Raw genomic sequence first — 21,531 nt, forward strand, 5'->3', positions numbered from 1 at the left:
GGGTTTTCTGTGCGACCACAAGTGGCCACGTACACTGGCCTAAGTTAGTTTGGAGCAGCTATTAGCTGTCCAAACTGGCTTAAATGCCCAAAACAGGCGTAGATGGCTGGTAACGCCCCCTTTTGAAAAAAAAACTAAACTAAAAAAAAATCCTAACTAACTCACTTGCACTGGCGCAAATTAAATGTGCAGAATGGGGATTTTTAAGATACTCCAGAAAAATCAAGTGGCTCCAAAAAAAACGGAGCAACTCCTGGCCAAATTTGGGCCCATCATATCCAGGATTACATACTCACGCATCTGAAAATAAATTTATGGGGCACTCTTCACTTTAGAAGAATGCAAAAGAGGAATCCAACACACTGGTGCAAGGAATTCTCCAGGATCAGACGGCTTTACTGCAGATTACAATTTATGAGCAGCTCACCGCTCCTTTACAAAATGTGTAATGCAGCTCGACGAGCAGGAACGTAATCGAAGACAAGGAGAAGTCCTTAATTGAAGGATTTCACCAGTAGTATGCAGGTTGGTGCAGCACTTGCCTCTCGAGGTCCCCGAGGCAGGATGAACAAAAATATTTAGTGAGCTTTCTCCTGACAGGCATTCAGTGACCAATTCTGTCCTTTCAACCCAAAAATAAACAACATGACAAACAAAATAATGCATCTATAATGAGGAAAATAGATTTATCTATTACCAGTCTAAATGAGGTTTGAATAATATATTATAATCCTGAAAATTGATATTGAATATATGGCTTGGAATCTCTTTCTGAAGTTCAACTACAGTACTTGTAGGAGGTATAAAACCTTTACTGAGTATCAAAACAGGAAATTGTATACATAGGGACTAATAAATTGTGAGCTCGGATGATAAAAGAAAAATGCTGCTACATAAACCAGTTTAATTAAAAAATGTCGGAAGTTTTTAAAATGTAATTTAAATGTAAGAGATTGAAAGACGTTTCTGTGGGTGTGACTTTGTTTTGACAGATTTTGTAGGCGTGTCTTCCTTTACATATGGGCTGCACACTGTGCTCCTAGCCTTCCTGATGTAATATGCTGTGCACACCACTACAGCACCGAAGCTGGGCCTCGCATCAGCTCAGTTTGTATTCTTTTCGTATGTCAGCGGTGTACTCTGTAGCTACGCCGCCAACCGCAGTTTCTGGGCCATAGTGTTAGGCTGCAGTGTGGACTTTGTAGGGGACATTATGAAACTCTTTTTTTTGTTGATGGTTGTTATACTAGAGGGCAGCAAGCTAACTTAAGCTTAAAGCTGCTAAGAGGCAAGAAACGTTTACATTCCATCAAAGGCTTCCTTCTAGTTTATTGCAGGTGATTAAACAGATTTGATGCAATTGATCCCAAAGTAAAATAATGATGCTACCCCCTGATTGGTGTTCATTTCTAAGGATGGACATTCAGCTGCCATCTTTGTGAAGCAAACGCCTGATACCCTAAACTCAGATAGTACTTAGACTGGAAGTCCCTTAATATGTCATTAAAACTTCACAAAGTCTCATACAGTAAATTGCATTTGAGGTGCACTGATTCTCATCAGGTAGGTAAATTCAGCAGCCATTATGTACTGGCAAACAAAGAAATCAATGTCCTGCTAACGGTTTTTTTGTGGATTTGGTTAAGGGATCAGTGATGGGGAGGACACCAGGAGGACTTCCTGGTCTTCTTTGATTAATGAATGAGATCTTTAACATCCACCTGAAAAAACAGGCAAGATCTCGATTTAATTTTTCATTCAAAAGATGGCACCCCCAACAGTGCAGCATTCGCTGAGTAGTGCATTGCTGAGTTAAGTTTAAATAAACATTTGTCAACGATAGACTTTAGGAATGAACTTTAAAACAAAACCAAGGTCCTTTTGCATTGCAAACTTGCAACCTCTTGTTCTAATCATCTCGGGTCCTTTTTCATTCGCTTATGGACTGCATTAAAATATTCAGATCTCTGTCATTGACACTCAAAAACCTGCCAAAATGTCACAAAATGTATTAAACCTCACTGGATATAGAATGTCCCATCTCTATTATAGAACAGTATTATCTAAAATCATAGAATAGAATCATAGAATGGTCAATGGGAACGATAGCATATGGATTATGTTATTGGACTATTAATCCAGAGGCCTGGACTAATGATCCGGAGACGCGAGTTCAAATCCCACCACAGCAGCTGCAGGATTTAAATTCAGTTAAAAATAAATCTGGAATAAAAAGCTAGCATTAGTAATGGTGACAATGAAACTACCGGATTGTCGTAAAAGCCCATCTGGTTCACTAATGTCCTTTAGGGAAGGAAATCTGCTGTCCTCACCCGGTCTGGCCTATCATCATCATCATAGGCAGTCCTTTGGAATCGAGGAAGACTAGCACCCACTCTAAAAATTAGTTCTTAGTGACTGAATAGTTCAATTTGAGAAACACAGTCCCTGTCACAGGTGGGACAGACAGCCGTTGAGGGCAAGGGTGGGAGGAACCGGTTTGCCGCACGCTCTTTCCGCTGCCAGTGCTTGATTTCTGCATGCTCTCGGCGATGAGACTTGAGGTGCTCAGCGCCCTCCCAGATGCACTTCCTCCACTTAGGGCGGTCTTTGGCCAGGGACTGCCAGGTGTCGGTGGGGATGTTGCATTTTATCATGGAGGCTTTGAGGGTGTCCTTGAAACATTTCCTCTGCCCACCTTGGGCTCGTTTGCCGTGAAGGAGTTCCAAGTAGAGTGCTTGCTTTGGGAGTCTCATGTCAGGCATGTGAACAATGTGGCCTGCCCAGCAGAGCTGTGATTGAGTGTGGTCAGTGCTTCAATGCTGGGGATGTTGGCCTGATCAAGGACGCTAATGTTGGTGCGTTTGTCCTCCCAGGGGATTTGCAGGATTTGCGGAGACATCGTTGGTGTTATTTCTCCACGGCTTGAGATGTCTACTGTACATGGTCCATGTCTCTGAGCCGTACAGGAGGGCAGGTATTACTACAGCCCTGTAGACCATGAGCTTGGTGGCAGATTTGAGAGCCTGGTCTTCGAACACTCTTTCCCTCAGGCGGCCAAAGGCTGCACTAGGGGCGGTGTTGAATCTCGTCGTCAATGTCTGCCCTTCTTGATAAGAAGCTCCCGAGATATGGGAAATGGTCCACATTGTCCAGGGCCGCGCCGTGGATCTTGATGACTGAGGGGCACTGCTGTGCACCGAGGTCAGGCTGGTGGAGGACCTTTGTCTTACAGATGTTTAGTGTAAGGCCCATGCTTTCGTACGCCTCAGTGAATATGTTGACTGGCCTGGTATAGGTCTGGTCTATATGTGACTCCAGACCCACAGAAATGTGGTTAACTCTTAACTGCCCTCTGAAATGGCCTCACAAGCCACTCAGTTGTATTCAAGAAGGCGGCTCACCATCACCTTCTCAAGGGCAATTATGGATGGGCAATAAATGCCAGCCTTGCCAGCGGCACCCACATCCCATGAATAAAATAAAAATAGTACAGCACAGAAGGAGGCCATTCGGCCCATCGAGTCAGTGCCTGCTCTTTCGCAGAGCAATCCAGTCAGTCCCACTCCTCTGCTCTTTCCCCATATTCCCGCAATTTTTTCTCCTTCAAGTATTTATCCAATTCCCTTTTGAAGGCTACTAATGAATCAGTACCCACCACCCTATTAGGCGGTGCATTCCAAATCCTAACTGTAAAATAAGTTTTCCTCATGTCGCCTCTGGTTCTTTTGCCAATCACCTTAAATCTGTGCCCTCTTGTTATCGACCATCATCCATTGGAAACTGTTTTCTTTATTTACTCTTATAAATATAAGTACAAAAATAAGTCTTATAAATGTAAATACAGGCAACTCTCGATTATCCGTACACAGATCCAACGGAAAACCGTTGTAACGGTATTTAAAATTCTGTTGCTAACAAGTGAAAAGACATCCCGAAATAATTTGGAAAAATCTCCTTCCAAACACTGTGCTCATTTGTATTTGCTCATTCTGTCTCTCACACACTCTCTCTCTCTCTCTCTCTCTTTCTCACACTTGCACATTCTCTCTCACACACATTCTCTCTCTCACACACACTGTAAAATTCACCCTCCTCTGCCCGTGCTTTGCTGGTATGTGTGTGTGTGTGCGCTGCTGCAGCCGCAGTCGCTCGCGGACGCCGCTGATGTTGGGAACGGGGGCAGTGCCGGCATCGGGTTCCAGGCACAGAACCTGTCCATGCATGCTGGTAATGTCCATCTTTTGTTACTGTTTGTAGCTGATTGTATTGATTCATTAAAGTTTTAACTTATAAATGTAAACTCGCCCTAACGATTGTATTTATTTATTAAAGTTTTAACTTTAAAATGTAGACTCACCCAAATGGAAAAATCGTTTACCCGGAATAGCCCAATCCCCGTGGGACCCGGATAATCGAGAGTTGCCTGTATAAAAATAAATCCTCTTCTACTCACACATCCTACTATGTTTTATTAAACCATAGATTACATTATCTTCCAGTACCTCGGGTCAGGAATGAATGATACAGATTCTTAGGAAAGAAGGATAATCAGATTCAAAGCTTTGAATGCGAAATATACTATCACCCATCTGATTATAAATGACACTTGTTGAATTTCGTCAATGCTAACAGCTCTTAAAAAGCAGAAATTCAAATGCTAGCTCTAATCATTTGTACTTAATTTCTTACAAGGAGAATTTTAATGGGCCAGAATTTGATGTAAAATATGCTGCAATGGCGCTCTCCGTTATTTATACATAAATGGTACAGCAACTTCAGGCGAGGAGCAGATGCGCGGTTAAATGCCAGTATCCAAAAAGTTGCTGTCCGAGTTGTGCAGTGCTGCCGTTAGCTTCACGAAAACACTGACATGCACTAAATGGCGTGAAGTTGCTATATTTGCATGGTATATACAACCTAAACCCGCTGCAGATGTCATGGGCTAGTAACTACAAGCATAACATACGAAATAGCAGCAAGAGTAAGCCATTTGGCCCCTCGAGCCTCCTTCGCTATTTAATATCATGCCTGATCTGATCTTGGGCTCAGCTCCACTTCCCTGCCCGCCCCCCATAACCCTTCACTTAAAGGGTTGACAGTGGATAGGCAATGGTAAACATTTAAAGATCACATGGATGAACTTCAACAATTGTACATCCCGGTCTGGAGTAAAAATAAAACAGGGAAGGTGGCTCAACCATGGCTAAGAGAAATTAAGGATAGTGTTAAATCCAAGGAAGAGGCATATAAATTGGCCAGAAAAAGCAGCAAACCTGAGGACTGGGAGAATTTTATAATTTAGCAGAGGAGGACAAAGGGTTTAATTAGGAGGGGGGAAATAGAGTACGAGAGGAAGCTTGCTGAGAACATAAAAACTGACTGCAAAAGCTTCTATAGATATGTGAAGAGAAAAAGATTAGTGAAGACAAATGTAGGTCCCTTGCAGTCAGATTCAGGTAAATTTATAATGGGGCACAAAGAAATGGCGGACCAGTTAAACAAATACTTTGGTTCTGTCTTCACGAAGGAAGACACAAATAACCTTCCAGAAATACTAGGGGACCGAGTGTCTAGTGAGAAGGAGGAACTGAAGGAGATCCTTATTAGGTGGGAAATTGTGTTAGGGAAATTGATGGGATTGAAGGCCATTAAATCCCCGGGGCCTGATAATCTGCATCCCAGAGTACTTAAGGAAGTGGCCCTTGAAATAGTGGATGCATTGGTGATCATTTTCCAATAGTCTATCAACTCTGTATCAGTTCCTATGGACTGGAGGGCAGCTAAAGTAACACCACTTTTTAAGAAAGGAGAGAGACAGAAAACGGGTAATTATAGACCGGTTAGCCTGACATCAGTAATGGGGAAAATGTTGGAATCAATTATTAAAGATGAAATAGTAGCGCATTTATAAAGCAGTGATAGGATCGGTCCAAGTCAGCATGGCTTTATGAAAGGGAAATCATGCTTGACAAATCTTCTAGAATTTTTTGATGATGTAACTGGTAAAGTGGACAAGGGAGAACCAGTTGATGTGGTGTATTTGGACTTTGAAAAGGCTTTTGACAAGGTCCCACACAAGAGATTGGTGTGCAAAATTAAAGCACGTTATTGGGGGTAATGTACTGACGGGGATAGAGAACTGGTTGGCAGACAGGAAGCAGAGAGTCGGGATAAACGGGTCCTTTTCAGAATGGCAGGCAGTGACTAGTGGGGTGCCGTAGGGCTCCGTGTTGGGATCCCAGCTATTTACAATACACATTAATGATTTAGATGAAGGAATTGAGTGTAATATCTCCAAGTTTACAGATGACACTAAGCTGGGTGGCGGTGTGAGCTGTGAGGAGGACGCTAAGAGGCTGCAGGGTAACTTGGACAGGTTAGGTGATTGGGCAAATGCATGGCAGATGCAGTATAATGTGGATAAATGTGAGGTTATCCACTTTGGGGGCAAAAACACGAAGGCAGAATATTATCTGAATGACAGCAGATTAGGAAAAGGGGAGGTGCAACGAGACCTGGGTGTCATGTTACATCAGTCATTGAAAGTTGGCATGCAGGTACAGCAGGCGGTGAAGGCAGCAAATGGTATGTTGGCCTTCATAGCTAGGGGATTTGAGTATAGGAGCAAGGAGGTCTTACTGCAGTTGTACAGGGGCCTTGGTGAGGCCTCACCTGAAATATTGTGTTCAGTTTTGGTCTCCTAATCTGAGGAAGGACGTTCTTGCTATTGAGGGAGTGCAGCGAAGGTTCACCAGACTGATTCCCGGGATGCCAGGACTGACATATGAGGAGAGACTGGATCGACTGGGCCTGTGTTCACTGGAGTTTAGAAGGATGAGAGCGGATCTCATAGAAACATATAAAATTCTGATGGAGCTGGACAGGGTAGATGCAGGAAGAATGTTTCCGATGTTGGGGAAGTCCAGAACCAGGGGACATAGTCTAAGGATAAGGGGTAAGCCATTTAGGACTGAGATGAGGAGAAACTTCTTCACTCAGAGAGTTGTTAACCTTTGGAATTCCCTACCAGAGAGAGTTGTTGATGCCAGTTTAATTGGGTATATTCAAGAGGGAGTTAGAAATGGCCCTTACGGCTAAAGGGATCAAGGGGTATGGAGAGAAAGCAGGAAAGGGGTACTGAGCTGAATGATCAGCCATGATCTTATTGAATGGTGGTACAGGCTTGAAGGGCCGAATGGCTTCCTCCTGCACCTATTTTCTATGTTTCTAATTTCTATTTTTCACTCCCTTATCGTTCAAAAATCTGTCTATCTCCACCTTAAATATATTTAATGACCCAGCATCCACAGCTCTGGGCAGAGAATTCCACATTTACAATCTTTGAGAGAAGAAATTCCTGCACATCTCAGTTCTTAATCGGCGGCCCCTTATTCTGAAATTATGCCCCCTAGTTCTAGATTCTCCCACGAGGGGAAACATCCTCTCTGCATCTACCTTGACGAGCCACCTCAGTATCTTATATGTTTCAATAAGAACACTTCTCATTCTTCTAAACTTCAATGAGTATAGGCCCAGCCAGCTCAACCTTTCTTCATAAGTCAACCCCTTCATCTCAGGAATCAACCTCGTGAACCTTCTCTGAATTGCCTCCAATGCAAGTATATCCCTCCTTAAATAAGGAGAACAAAATTGTACGCAGTACTCCAGGTGTGGCCTCACCAATACAGTTGTAGCAGGACTTCCCTGCTTTTATACTCCATTTCCTTTGCAATAAAGGCCAACATTCCATTTGCCTTCCTGATTATTTGCTGTACCTGCATACTAACTTTTTGTGCTTCATGCACAAGGACCCTCAGGTCCCTATGTACTGCGGCATTTTGTAATTTCTCTCCATTTAAATAATAAATTGCTTTTTTATTTTTCTTGCCAAAATAGATAACCTCACACTTTCCCACATTATACTCTATCTGCCAAATGTTTGCCCACTCACTTAGCCTGTCTATATCCCTTTGTGTTCTCCTCACAACTTGCTTTCCCACCCATCTTTGTATCATCAGCAAACTTGTTATATTACACTCGATCCCTTCATCCAAGTCATTAATATAGATTGTAAATAGTTGAGGCCCCAGCACCGATCCCTGTGGCACCCCACTAGTTACCGTTTGCCAACCGAAAAATGACCCATTTATCCCAACTTCCTGTTTTCTGTTAGTTAGCCAATCCGCTATCCATAATATATTACCCGTGAAATTTTATCTTTTGCAGTAACTTTTTATGTGGCACCTTATCGAATGCCTTCTGGAAATCCAAATACACCACATCCACTGGTTTCCTCCTTATCCACCCTGTTCGTTACATCCTCAAAGAACTCCAGCAAATTTGCCAAACATGATTTCTCTTTCATAAAACCATGCTGGCGCTGCTTGATTGAATTATGCTTTTTCAAATGTCCTGCTACTGCTTCCTTAATAATGGACTCCAGCATTTGCCCAATGACAGATGTTAGGCTAACTGGTCTATAATTTCCTGCTTTCTGTCTGCTTCCTTTTTTAAATAGAGGCGTTACATTTGCGATTTTCCAACCTCTCCAGAATCCAGGGGATGTTGGTAGATTACAATCAATGCATCCACTATCTCTGCAGCCACTTCTTTTGAGACCCAAGAATGTAAGCCATCAGGTCCAGGAGACTTGTCCACCTTTAGTGCCATTATTTTACCGAGTACTTTTTCTTTAGTGACAGTGATTGTTTTAAATTCCTCCCTCCCTATAGCTCCTTGATTATCCATTATTGGGATGTTTTTAGTGTCTTCTACGGTGAAGACCGATACAAAATATTTGTTCAAAATCTCTGCCATTTCCGTTTCCCATTATTAATTCCCCAGTCTCATCCTCTACGGAACCAACGTTTACTTTAGCTACTCTCGTTCCTTTTTATATACTTGTAGAAGCTCTTACTATCTGTTTTTATATTTTTTGCTAGTTTACTCTCAAAATCTATCTTCCCTCTCTTTATTATTTTATTAGTCATCCTTTGCTAGTTTTTAAAAATTTCCCAATCCTCTGGCCTCCCACTGATCTTGGCCACTTTGTATGCCATTGTTTTCAGTTTGATACCATCCTTTACTTCCTTAGTTAGCCATGGATGGTTCTCCCTTCTCTTAAAGTCTTTCTTTCTCACTGGAATATATTTTTATTGAAAGTTATGAAATATCTCCTTAACTGCTTATCAACCGTCTTGCACTTTAATCTATTTTCCCAGTCCGCTTTAGCCAACTCTGCCTTCATACCTTTGTAATCACCTTTATTTAAGATCAGGACACTGGTTTGAGATCCAACTTTCTCACCCTCCAACTGAATTTGAAGTTCAACCATGTAACCTTCGAACGACGTGGCAAGTGTTAATAATTGCCAATCACCATCCCTGGCACTGAAAAGTAACGATTGGAGTAACTGGCGTGTCTCATTCCTTCAAATTTTGAATTTTGTGAGGAGATTTTAAAAATGTAAAATTTTAAATTGAAATTGTTTTCTTTCTTACTTTTCCTTTTTGTCTCTCTTGTCTCTCTTTTCTCTCTCTTAATCCAATCTTTCTTTCCCTCTTTATTGCTATTTCTGTATCTAATTTGACCTTGAATTCACTCACTCTAATTCACCCTTCTTCTCAGTGTTTCCTCTGTTTATTTCCAAATCCTTAAATCTCACTGGGAAAGGAAATCCCCTGTTGGTTGCCCTGTTGACTTGGGTCGCAGCTGTGTCATTACCAGCTCGCAACATTGTGGGCAAAAATCTTTGAGTTGAAGGGTGCAGAGGCAAGTCTAACTAACGACAGACGCTGTTAGATGCCCTGCTACAGCAAAATCTGACCCATTAACTCTAATCCAGTCCACTACCTACCTCGCGGTAGTGTACTGCTGCATCCCAGAAGTCTATCAAGCCCTGTCTACAGAAACAGAATTACCCGAAACCATTTAGAAGCTGCAAAAGATTCAAAAGCTAAAAACATTAATTACTACAGCGACGCATCAGAGATATGTTTTTAAATTATTTGGTTCAAACAATAGAAATGTCTAACAAACAGGACCATCTTCATCTTAAATGTTCATCCAGTAATACGTTTTTAAGTGAGCCAATTGAAAACTCATCTGCTCTAGCTGAACACCCTGTAATTATCTGCGAATTGACAAAGCAAAACTGGCAGCACCCGACAAACACAATGCATAACAATTTAATAGATTAAAACTACTGAGGAAGTTGGCACGATTGGGGTGGTATAATAAACTGCGTTCTAGACAAACAAATGTACCAGTTTTGTGTAATAAATGAAACACTTTAGCAGGCTGCTAACAACAAAGCCTTTTGTTTGCTGCTGTCCTGTTCCGATTTCCTCAATGTGTGGCTTGACAAAAGCATTCCAATTTACAACACTAATTTGCCATTTGCTGTATGTTTCACTTCCACAGTTACCACAGCTTCTGTGGATCCTGTTTTGGCTCGAGCTTCATGGATAGGTGGCAATCTGGCTTATTATGTTTTTGAATTAACTTAGCATATCTAAACCTTTCCTCTGTAAGTGAATCTGCTCCCACTCCCCAAAGGATGCAGCCAGTCACCACCTGTTTGCCCTTGATAAGCTGGCAAGTATTATTTACACATTTTATATATAGATTTGCATTTCCAGATTATTTTTTTTGCCCTACAGCGATATATCCACTCACTCCTGAAATTACGCCTAGAACTTACATACCTGTGCTCCGACCAACGGCATGTAACCCTTTTGTTAAGCATCACAAAGATCTAAAGGAAAAGACAGATCCAGGTTATTGGCCCAAACAGCTTACCCTCCCCAACCAGAACATCTAAATGCCTCTTTCGTCACTATTATGTTGTATTTGTGCCACCAGCTCCAGACACTTATCAAAAGAATTAGTGCAGCACTACTAACATGCTTAAAGGTTTGTGCTTACAAGCCTGTTAAACAATACCAAAGATAAACTTGCCAGATTCACTAACGTTGCAGCTGTGAAGAGTTTTTCTTTACCTTTTCTATTCTGCCTAGTATAAGGCACACATTGGAAGGAAAAATAGATGTCACAAGTATACTGTGAACGGTGAAAAATTAACTAAAGATGAAGTGGAAAGGGATCCTTCAAACTAGATAGGTGAGGAGAGGAGGGCAGGGAGGAAACAAGATCCCAGGTAAGATAGGGCATAAGCTGGTCCCTAGCATTAGGGTTATGAGAAACGATTGGAGAAACATGGGCTTTTCAGCCGAGAAAGTACAGTATCCGAGAGGTGATCGTAAAAAGTTTAAAAGATTGTTAAGGGTATAGAAAAAATTACCCCGGAATATTACTTTAAATTAAATGCAAGAATAGAACAATGAACACAAGTTTAAACTAGCAAAGAATAACTTTAACACAGGTATCAGGAAATTATTATTTACACAAAGTGTAGAACAGGCTTGCAGACTGAGTAGTGGAGGCAAAAACTCTGGAATCATTAAAAAAAAAACAATTGGATGCTACAGTTGGGGATCACAGGGATTTCTCTGGATGGATGAATTAAGATGGGCTGAATGGCCTTCCTCATCTGTAATTATCTTGTGAAAGAAAAGAATGGAGTATTATTGAAAAGAGATTATGGGATAGATGTTTATTTTGCCACATGGGTGGTAATCTGGCAGCGCAGTCAATGGAATGAAAGTCAGGCGGGTTCTATGAATGGCGTGTGATGCATCTCGGTAGCTTACCGCCCAGGCAGCAAAGACGAAAATCTTTTTTTAAAAAGGTACCCAAATATTTTTGTTTAGGAAGGGAGAATGGCTAGAAGGGTGGTGTGTTATTTTCACTGGAATGAGGAGATTATATCATCATCTTCATAGGCAGTCCCTCGAACGGGGATGACTTGCTTCCCCACCAATAGGGATGAGTTCACTGATGTTTCAACGGAGGACCCGATATGCCAGTCCTGAACTCCAGGGGTGGAAGATACCTGTGCATGGATTTTTTTAACGTGTGGTGACCGTTGCACATCAGCCACCACACGGGCTTGACAGAGCTAGGCCTTTATCCAGTGGCAAGAGTAAACCAGGACGACTGGACACCTGCTCTGCTGCATGGACCGAGTGCGCACACATATCGCAGTGTGGGCTGACCCATGCTGTCCCGGAACCCTCATTTCCCGCACCTCCGCCACGATCTCTCGCCGCTCCTCCGCCACGATCTCTCGTCACTGATCTCTCGCCGCTCCTCCGCCATAAGCATTACATGCAAATGAACCAAATTACATATTTCAAAGTAAATGAATCATCGTGTGCAAAGGAAGGAAAGGCTGCCAGATGCCAGATGCTTTTCATTGAAGTGTTGTTTTAATGGAGAAACTAGTGGTGATAATGCATCAAAAATTACACAATGGCTGTTGAACTTGCTATTTAGTTGTGAAGACCCGTAGAAAACAGTAATCTGTGACCCCTGGGGCAGACATACTCAAATTGAAGAATTCCGCTCTTGAAATGTTGATCAACAAAGAAGAATTTCTCCTGATGCTCAGTGGGTAAAGGCAGCATATGGTGTGCTATTAAGTCATCAGACCAGGAAGGTTCCAGATTCAATCACTAGTGCTAAATGAGTTGATCTCAGCTGGGACAGCTTTGAGAGTATTACAACTGTCTTCAGCAACTCGAGCAAATCAGAACAAATCAGCCAGGGTTTCTGTTACTGATCAACATTCAGTGACCCCTGCTTATGTTCATGTGTGGACAGGAACAGTCTCGGCTGTGTTACTCCCCATGATGAAATAGCCTGCTAATAAAATTCAGAATGGTGATTGTAGAAATAGCTCCAAACCATATGTCCACCTTTGCTCCGATCTATAACTATCTCCAACCTCAGCAGCCTCCGTAAGGCAGAAGCAAAGAATAAACTAAAGATTCAAAGAATGAAAGTAAAGGTTAAGAAAACAAATTAAACAGAAATTAAATTCTTAAACTATTCACCAACCTCTTCCCCCTCCCTGTACTCCATTTTAATCACACCAGTTACTGTCACCCATTATTAAAAGAGTGAACGGTTGCCTGCCCATCTATTTGCACCAAAACACAGGAACTGGACTGCCACCATATTTTATAGACAAGCTCTGGAGAACAAATGTCTTTTCTAAACATGTTTCATCTTTTAGTGTCAATTCCTTCTTTAATTTTTTCCCCTTTCAAGCCCCACTGGTTTTCGTTAGATGTGCATGCATTTGAAATGAAGGCAGGGAGAGAATGGCCCATCTTTAACATTTCTGAAAACATGGCATACGATATTGTAAGTCTTCAGAATGGCCCGCTGCACATGTGCGAAAACACAGAACTTGCGATCTGTCGAGTTGCAATCCGTCCGCATCCAAATCACTTTCGCTGGTGCAGAGTTGGGTTAACTACTGCCAGTGAATGCCTATGAAACCCTTACATCTGGTTAAAGCAGGCATAGGGCCTGCTTTTGCCAGCGTAAGGGTTAAAATAAATGTTAAATTAAAAATATAACATTAGTTCATGTAAATTTTGGGCCGAATTAAAATGTTTTTATTATTTTTCAAGAAATTAAATTTTTTATTTTAAATGCTTAATCAAAAGGACTTTTAATTAATTTTGAACATAGGAATATTTATTTTTATTAGAATATTGTTAATTATTTATTTATTTAGGGATTTCTCATAAGCATATGGGGATTCCATTCGCAAATGGAATCCCTATAAGCTTATGAGGAATCTCCCTTTTTAATTGGTTGGCTTGGTCCATGTAATCCCAGGGACGCTTCCGAATGCCTGCGCCCCTGGGGTCCTTGGGACTTTACACAGGCATACGTCTGCAGGCCCAGGACCCGAAGACTATAACGCTCCGGAGACACCAGGTACTTTCGGATTTTTTTTGCGGGTTGGAGGTGTACTCCAGATATATACCTCCGACCGCAAAATCAGGGCCATTGCATTACATTGGATTAAAATTGTTACTGCGTCCTGCAACATTACAAGCTTCACCTGCTTTTGCAACGGAAAAGATGTAGGCCTATGCACATGTGATATTTGTGCAAGACACTGTTCCAAGCAACATTTCAGTTTTATTTGAGGAGGGAAATAGATGTGTATTCCTAGCTGTTTCTGGTTAGCCGGGTGTCTGTAGATGAACATTTCAGCATGTGGGAAAATGTTCTTAAATACTCACTGCTTGAAAGTGCTTGTTGTTCTTGGACTGAGCTTCAAACTCAAAAATGATATACATCTATAGAATGGAATTCACAGAAACACTAATTCCATGGTTGAGTGTTGCTCTTCAATTATTTTAATTTGATTCATAAATTTTAATAAACATAGCTACCCTATGTGCGTTACAAAGCTCATTCACTCTTGTGCAAAATCAAACATCGCACGACACTGTTAACATTTAAGGGTTGTTCAGAAAATTTTTGTGCAAATGTTGATAGTCGTCAAAATCAACATCGCTCCCAAAAGTAATTGTCTAAATGTGCTCATTTGGAATACAGAATAATTCACTACCCATGCTGTTTAATAGTTTCTCACAATGGTCATTCCATGTTCACCTGACCAATAGGTCAACTTGACAGACTTCATGTTTTCTCTCTCATATTTTGTGATTCCACAGGCATAAGGAAGAAACTTTTTAGACCTGAAACAAATAATCAGCAGGTCCAACAGAATCATTAGAGCGAACAGATGACTTGCATGTTCGACCGGAAATTTAATCAGAAGGCAGGTTGGGAACAGGGGACTAGAAAGCGGTTGAGAGCGAAGCGGACAGGAAGCGATCGGAGCCTTTGGGGGAGAGGCAATTTGGGGGGAGATAGGAAGCCTCGTGGAGAGGGATGGGAGGCTTCGGGGAGAGGTCTGAGGGGAGATCGGAGTCCTCATGGGAGGAGATCAGAGGCCATGGGGGGGGGGGGGGGGCAGGCGGCACGTGTCCGATCGTGGGACGTGGGTGCGGCAGGGATGCTGGATCCAGCAGGTAAGTGGAAAGGCACTTACCTCCTGGATCAAGTACTCCTCACCTTCCTGTAGCTGGCAGGTTCCCCCGAGACCTGGGAAACCCGACCAGTCAGAGTAAGTTTGTAGTGGTGGATCACCATGAGGCACGCCAGCCTCATTATAATATTTAAATTGATGACACATCTCCTGGGAGCGGGTTGGCCGCCCGTCTTCCATCATGCCTGTTAAAACTGAAAGTGGGCAGGTTGGAGGTGGGATTTTGCTTTTTTAAAACTCTCTAACTAGTGTATGTAGCACTCAAATCATTGACTCCACACAGTCTGGTGTTGATCTAACTGCTGTGTCCTGAGTCCTTTATTGAACAGCTCCAGAGTGCTCCACAGGTGTGGTGGGCAGCCTTTTATACTGCCTTGTGCAGGTACTTTCAGGTCTCCCACCACAGCGCCCTCTGTGGTGCACCATTGTACTTATCATACATTTAATGTACCAGAGCAATACACAACATCACTGCCCCCCACAGTTCAAAAAGCCGTTGCTTGAATCCCCTAAATCGAAAAACGCATTAACCCATTGGTAATGTTGGTCACGGATCCATGGCCCTGAATTTAAACACAGTGATATTCAGCATTGAAATATTTAATCTTGTCGTAATTTGCAATTCATGTCCATTATTTTAAACACAGTGACCACCCAGCATTAAAATATTATTTCTTGTCATGAATCCATCATCCTACATTCACATAGCACACTTCGACTCACTCTAGCCTTACAAAAGTCCAAAAGTCTTTATGTGGGGACCGCAGTGGTGTGAGGCCCTTTTAAGACTCCCGGGAGTATTTCCCTTTTAAGACGCCATCTTGTGGCTCCCACAAGGCTTCCATTGGGCGCCGCCACCTTAGGTGTTCTGCTGTCCTAGAAAGGAGAAGAAGAAACAAGGAAGGAGGGAAAGGGAATTTTGCAGTGTTTTTAGGAAGGTTTCAGGCACCCGATGCCAGAATCAATTAATTTCAGGTCACATATTGTACAGCCAACTGCGGCACAAAGTTCTCTCCATTTGTCCAAGATCATCTTCCTCTGGCGCTGCTGCTGCCGCCCAACTAAACAGAAAGAGGAACAAAAACATCAGCGGCAGGGCCGGTTTGTTTGCTGCCGCGCCCGCCGCAGCCTCCGCTCCCGCTCCCGCCGTGGCCGCCCCTCCTGCAGCCGCCGTGCCCGCCCCTCCTGCTGCCTCCGAGGCCGCTACCATCGCGGCCGCATGCCGCCGCCCGACTGCTCCATTGCGTGGGTCCCCCCGATCCGCCGGCTGTCGATGGGCCTCCCGCTTCTCGCCCGCAGCGCCCCGCCGGCCCGCACCCCAGCAATGGGCCCGCATCTGTGACTTTGGTGGAGGCTGAGGCTGAAGGATTGCTTGGGGCCAGGGGTTCTGGGCTGCTGCTGCAGCTCCAGCTCGGTTGGCGCTGCTCTTTGGAAATCCGGGGAGCAGCAGTCTGTGGAGGAGTGAAGAAGTCTTCCCAGCTCCCACGGACCTTTCCCATCCATCTTCTGCCGAGGAGCGTCGGCCCATCGCCTGCAATGACCCATAAAGGTAAACCGTGCGTCTCGCCCCCGTGAGATACCTGCACATCCGCTCTGCCGAGAACAGTCCCTCGGTGTAGATACGCAGCTTTGCCGTGACCGGGACCAGCTTGGGTCGTGCGGCCGGGTTACCCCACAGTTTATGAAAAGTTCTCTGACTCATCAACGACGGACCCAATCCCGTATCCACTGCCATACTCACTGGGACTCTGTCAATTTTTACTTCCCTTAGCACTGAGGGCGAATCGTCGGTGCATATATACAGTCCCAGCACCTCATCTTCTTCTGCCTGCTCCTCACTGAACAGTGAATCATCCCCCATCTCCTCAGCCACATGGCGAGTCCGATTTCTTTTACACATATGCTGAAGGTGGCCTTTAATGTGGCAGGTATTGCACGTGTACTCCGCAAACCTGCACCAGTGAGCCCCATGGCTTTCTCCACAGCGCCAGCATGGTGCTGCTTGATTGGCCCTCCTCAGCGGACTCTGAGTTCCAGGACCCCGAGGTCCGTGCTCTCTGCCCCGGGCAGAGCCACGTTCTGCAGTTTTGTCCATGGTGGCCGCTATCCTGTGGACAGTGCCTGCCGGGTTCGAGACTGTGTGGATCAGTTGCTTGGTGCTGCACGTCGAGGTCATATATGCCCGGCTGATGGTGATGGCCTTTATCAGAGTGACTGTGGGTTCCGTGGCTAGCAGCTTGTGAAGGAGGCCCTCATGGCCAATCCCCATGACGAAAAAGTCCCGCAGCGCCTCGTCAAGGTGTGCCCCAAAATCACACGGCGCTGCGAGTCTCCTGAGGTCCGCAGCATATTTGGTGACATCCTGGCCCTCAGATCTGCAGTGATGGTAAAATTTGTATCTGGCCGTGAGGATGCTCTCCTTCGGTTTCAACTGGTCACGAATGAGTTCAGTCAGCTCCTCATATGACTTGTCCCTGGTGCTCCTGGGTGCCAGCAAATCCCTGACGAGACAGTAAACCTCATCGCCACAAGTGGAAAGCAATATCGTCTTACGCTTCTCTCTCAGTGCGTTCGTGTCCTCCGTCAGGTCGTTTGCTGTGAAGTAGTACTCGAGCCTTTCCGTAAAGGCCTCCCAATCATTGCCCACCGTAAAATCTTTTAGCGAGCCCAGAGTAGCCATGGTTGCGTGGTGTTCATCCGCTTCCTCGTCGCCAATGTAGTGTATGTAGCACACAAATCACTGACTCCACACGGTCTGGTGTTGATCTAACTGCTGTGACCTTCGTCCTTTATTGAACAGCTCCAGAGTGCTCCATAGGTGAGGTGGGCAGCCTTTTATACTGCCTCGTGCAGGTACTTTCAGGTCTCCAACCACAGCGCCCTCTGTGGTGCACCAGTGTACTCATCATACATTTAATGTACCAGAGCAATACACAACACTAACCACCCACTCAAACCTAACCTACTCTTTTGTTGGGGTTAAAATTCTCCCCTTCGTCAGAGTTTTGATAAGGGATTTACACCTGTAACATGATCTTGCCTGTTCGCTCTGCAAATGCTGTTTGACCTGCTGAGTATTTCTAGATTTTTCTCTTTTTTTCCTGGATTTCCAGTATCCGCAGTATTTTGCTTTTTACTCTTTACACGTAGCGTGGCTTTTCTCCGGTCCTATATTTGACATCGACTTGCAGACTTCAAGTCAGAAACATCTATATTTAATCCAAAAGCCCGTCGCACAACTGCTAACCTTTCAAGTGATACATTTTTCTTTTTACGGCATACGGATATGGAAATAGTGAACTTTAAAAATCAAAGGCTTGAAGAATAGCTCACGTTGCTTCACATTAATGTACAACTAATAAGTCATGTGTTCAAGGAAATCCTAGTATAGTCTCTTCAGAGGTATAAGGCTGGATTTCCCAGGCCAAAGCCCAAAATTGACTGTTATCAGACCTCAATCTCTTTTACTTTTTGAAATAAAAATATTTTCAAACCTTTTTTTGTAATAGGCCAAGTAAATGTTTCCATCATGGAGATGGTGAAAAACTAGTTGGATCACAAAGTGTAACGGCTGAGGAGTTACCTTATAGCAGTCATGGAGACAGCCTTCGGCCCAAACCAAGCAGTTTAGTATTTTTTTTTACAAAAGACAAGGTGATGTTTGTTGCACTTTTCAGTTGTCCCGAGGGCTGCCCATCAAATTGTATTTAACTTTGGACACAGTAGGTACAAATTTGGCCCGCCGGTTAAAACGGCGCACTTACCTGAGTTGCGCCGACATTCTGCTCCCAAAACGGCGCCGATAATGTAGCTCCGTATTCTCCCCGCTTCGTGGACCGTCCTAGGGCTTGGCGTGACGTGGCAAGCACAGTGGGGGCGGGGGGGCGGAGCTAGAGATGTGCTGTTGAAACAGAGCCGGCAGGGGGGCGGCGCTAGGGCCCAGCGTCTGTAACAGTGCCGGCAGCCTGGCACATGTGCGATGGAGCGTTCACGCATCACAATGGGGGATTAACATTGGCAATCGGCTATTTTTAAAGGGAAAGCCTTCTCATTGATTTTTGGTGTCTGAAAGAGTGGAAAGCCTTCTCATTGATTTTTGGTGCCTGAAGGAGTGCTATGAACAGTATTGTGGAAGAAATCAGCTTCTGGAATCAGTGAATGCTTTGTGTTGCTACTAAACTTCCAGAAGGAGTACTGCATAGGTGCATGCAAAATAAGGACTATGTGTTTTGAAAAATCACTGAGTGTCAATTCAATACAGCAATGCAACAACGTGCACCAAGAACAAAGAATTTCTTACATGACAAAGTGGAAATACTAGTTAATGTCATTGAGAAGAGATGGCAGGAGCTGGACACCAGCAACAGGAGCTGGACACCAACAACAGGAGCTGGACACCAGCAGCAGAGGTCGCCAAAATGTGCCACGCAAAGAAATGAAGAAACGCTGCAACCAAGTTGCAGAAGATTACTGCACAGTGGTGAACACCACGAGATCTGGAAGCCAGTGTAAAAAGAAATGGCAGGACCTTGGTCAAGTAGTTAGTGTAAGTAATAGTTTCATTTTTCAATGGAATTGCAATTGTAAATGTGACCAGGTGAAGATGTCCCACCCAGCAGAAAGACACCCTCTCGACAAAAGTTATATTTTCATCTTTGCAGAAAAAATTGGCCCACAACAAAAAAAAACTCGAACAGGAGGAGGCCCGTCAAATCTGCACCAACTGACACCCTTGGAAGAGAGGGTCGCTGCTTTGATGAGTCGTACCTGGAGAAAAGCAATCAGTACTGCACAAGCTGGGCCCACACTCGAAGGAGAGGGTAAGTCCTGAAAATGCATTGTGGCCCTCCAAATCAACCTGCTGCCTGGCCTGCTACGTGTGAGCCTACTCATGCCACCCATCCTGCCCCCTTCCTGTGCTACTAACCATTTGACTGTTCTGTTATATTTTGCAGAACATGATGCCAATCCTGAAGATCCAGAAGAAGATTCAGACACGTACGAGCCTAACCCTGCAGACCAACTTGGCAGGTGGGGAGGGGGTGGGCATGGAGATGTAAGAAGATCAGAATGTTGAACTAAATATGGTTGAGGCCACGGTACAGGATTTCACGTTGCCAAACACTTCCATGAGTTCTGGTGCGACATTCTTTGGTTTCACCCAGTGTCCATCCATGTATAGTGCTTTAAGTTCTGGTGCGACATTCCATGGTTTCCCAAGTTCCGAGGTTGCGGGTCCCAGTGCTGGTGGGATGCAGAATGGAACACCCAGAGCCCCACCGTCCCACCCTGCACCTCCCACTGGAGGGGTTCCGCGAGGCAGACCCAGGGCGAGGGGAAGGAGAAATCAACCACGCTCTCCTGAGATGCAGGGTGCAATAGATGTGGTTCAGATGATGGCATTGGGTGTGGAGAGCAATGACCTTACCCGATCACTTGTGCACACCATCAGTGGGGTGGGTGATGAGGTAACGGGACTGTCGGGAGAAATAGCAGTAATGACATGGGAAATGAAGGAGGTAATTTCAGAGGCAGTGAGAACAACGGCACAGGCCATCAGGGAGGGCATGTGTGAGGTAGCTGCTGCAATAAGGGAACACAGCCCAGCCAATCAAATGCCATTCCCACTGCAATCCCCGCACCAGCCTCTGTAGAGACACAAGCTGCACCGGTTGAAGAAGTGCACATTCACCGTGATGAAGTCTTTCTCATTTCTTACAAAAATACAGATGGCGAGTTAAGATTGGAAGAGGCTTTTGCAGTTGATGAGAGGACAAGTGGTTTTAGGAGAAAGTTCCAACATGATGAGTGGAGGCTCTGCCAATGTTGGGGAAGCATGGTGGGAGCGGGAAAAGCACAAAAGTCCAGATCCAGAAAAATGGGGGGACCATACTGGGATCTAAAATGTAATGAGATGCAAAAGTCGAATGGAGCCAAGCCATGGGGAGGCATAGAAAATATCAATTACCTTTTTAAGCAGGGGATATCAATAATGGTAAAAATGAGGTAAAAGGGAGAACATTATCTTAAAGCACCTACCCTCTGCACATAAGCTCACCCTGTTGCTTCCAACTTTACCCATTACTGTACATGGTCATTCTGAGATCTTCACAGTTAATAAATATATTGTACTAATGAAAGCCAAAACTATTAGTTGCTATCTTTTTAGATTCTTCCACTAGTAAAACTCCTGTCTCCCTTTCTACTTCTTCTGCTTCCCCATTTCCTGACGTCTCACCACTTTTGTATTTTGCTCCAGCCAAGAAGCTGACAGTCTGTGCTGGGAAATTCTCCGAATATATACACGCCAAAGCTTCCCAGTGATAGGTCAGCAGGAAGAGTTGCTTCTATTCATTCTGGTATGTCCAAGTTTCTGGTGAGAGTCTGGTGCTCAACCATTTGCACAGTCCAACCCCACCTCATCGTGTGCCTCTGAAAACATTCAGTTAAAAAAAAAAGTCACAATATTCTCATTCCCGCATACACAATCTATAAAATCTGCAATTTCACAAAAATTCAAAACCATAATAAAGCCCTGGGCAAGGGTG

The 21,531-nt window shown here is 44.1% G+C and overlaps 1 protein-coding gene across 13 annotated transcripts in view; it reads right to left on the minus strand.

Annotated features, from left to right (window-relative positions):
* Positions 1 to 21,531, minus strand: part of LOC139280710 (suppressor of tumorigenicity 7 protein homolog) — a 210,304-nt gene that overhangs the window by 89,160 nt on the left and 99,613 nt on the right. For 4 of the 13 annotated variants that reach the window (XM_070900334.1, XM_070900345.1, XM_070900336.1 and 1 more), the window contains exons 2-3: positions 10,710 to 10,759; positions 9,253 to 9,392 (exon numbers count right to left, since the gene is read on the minus strand). The exons of 7 other annotated variants lie outside the window; for them this stretch is intronic. In XM_070900334.1, the coding sequence (XP_070756435.1) occupies positions 9,253 to 9,392; positions 10,710 to 10,750 (181 nt within the window). In that variant the 5' untranslated portion in view covers positions 10,751 to 10,759. The remainder of the gene's footprint in view (positions 1 to 9,252; positions 9,393 to 10,709; positions 10,760 to 21,531) is intronic. 2 more of the 13 variants (XM_070900335.1, XM_070900343.1) reach the window with 2 other exon arrangements.

The sequence above is a fragment of the Pristiophorus japonicus genome, chromosome 15, assembly GCF_044704955.1.
Source record: "Pristiophorus japonicus isolate sPriJap1 chromosome 15, sPriJap1.hap1, whole genome shotgun sequence".
Classification (NCBI taxonomy): domain Eukaryota; kingdom Metazoa; phylum Chordata; class Chondrichthyes; family Pristiophoridae; genus Pristiophorus; species Pristiophorus japonicus.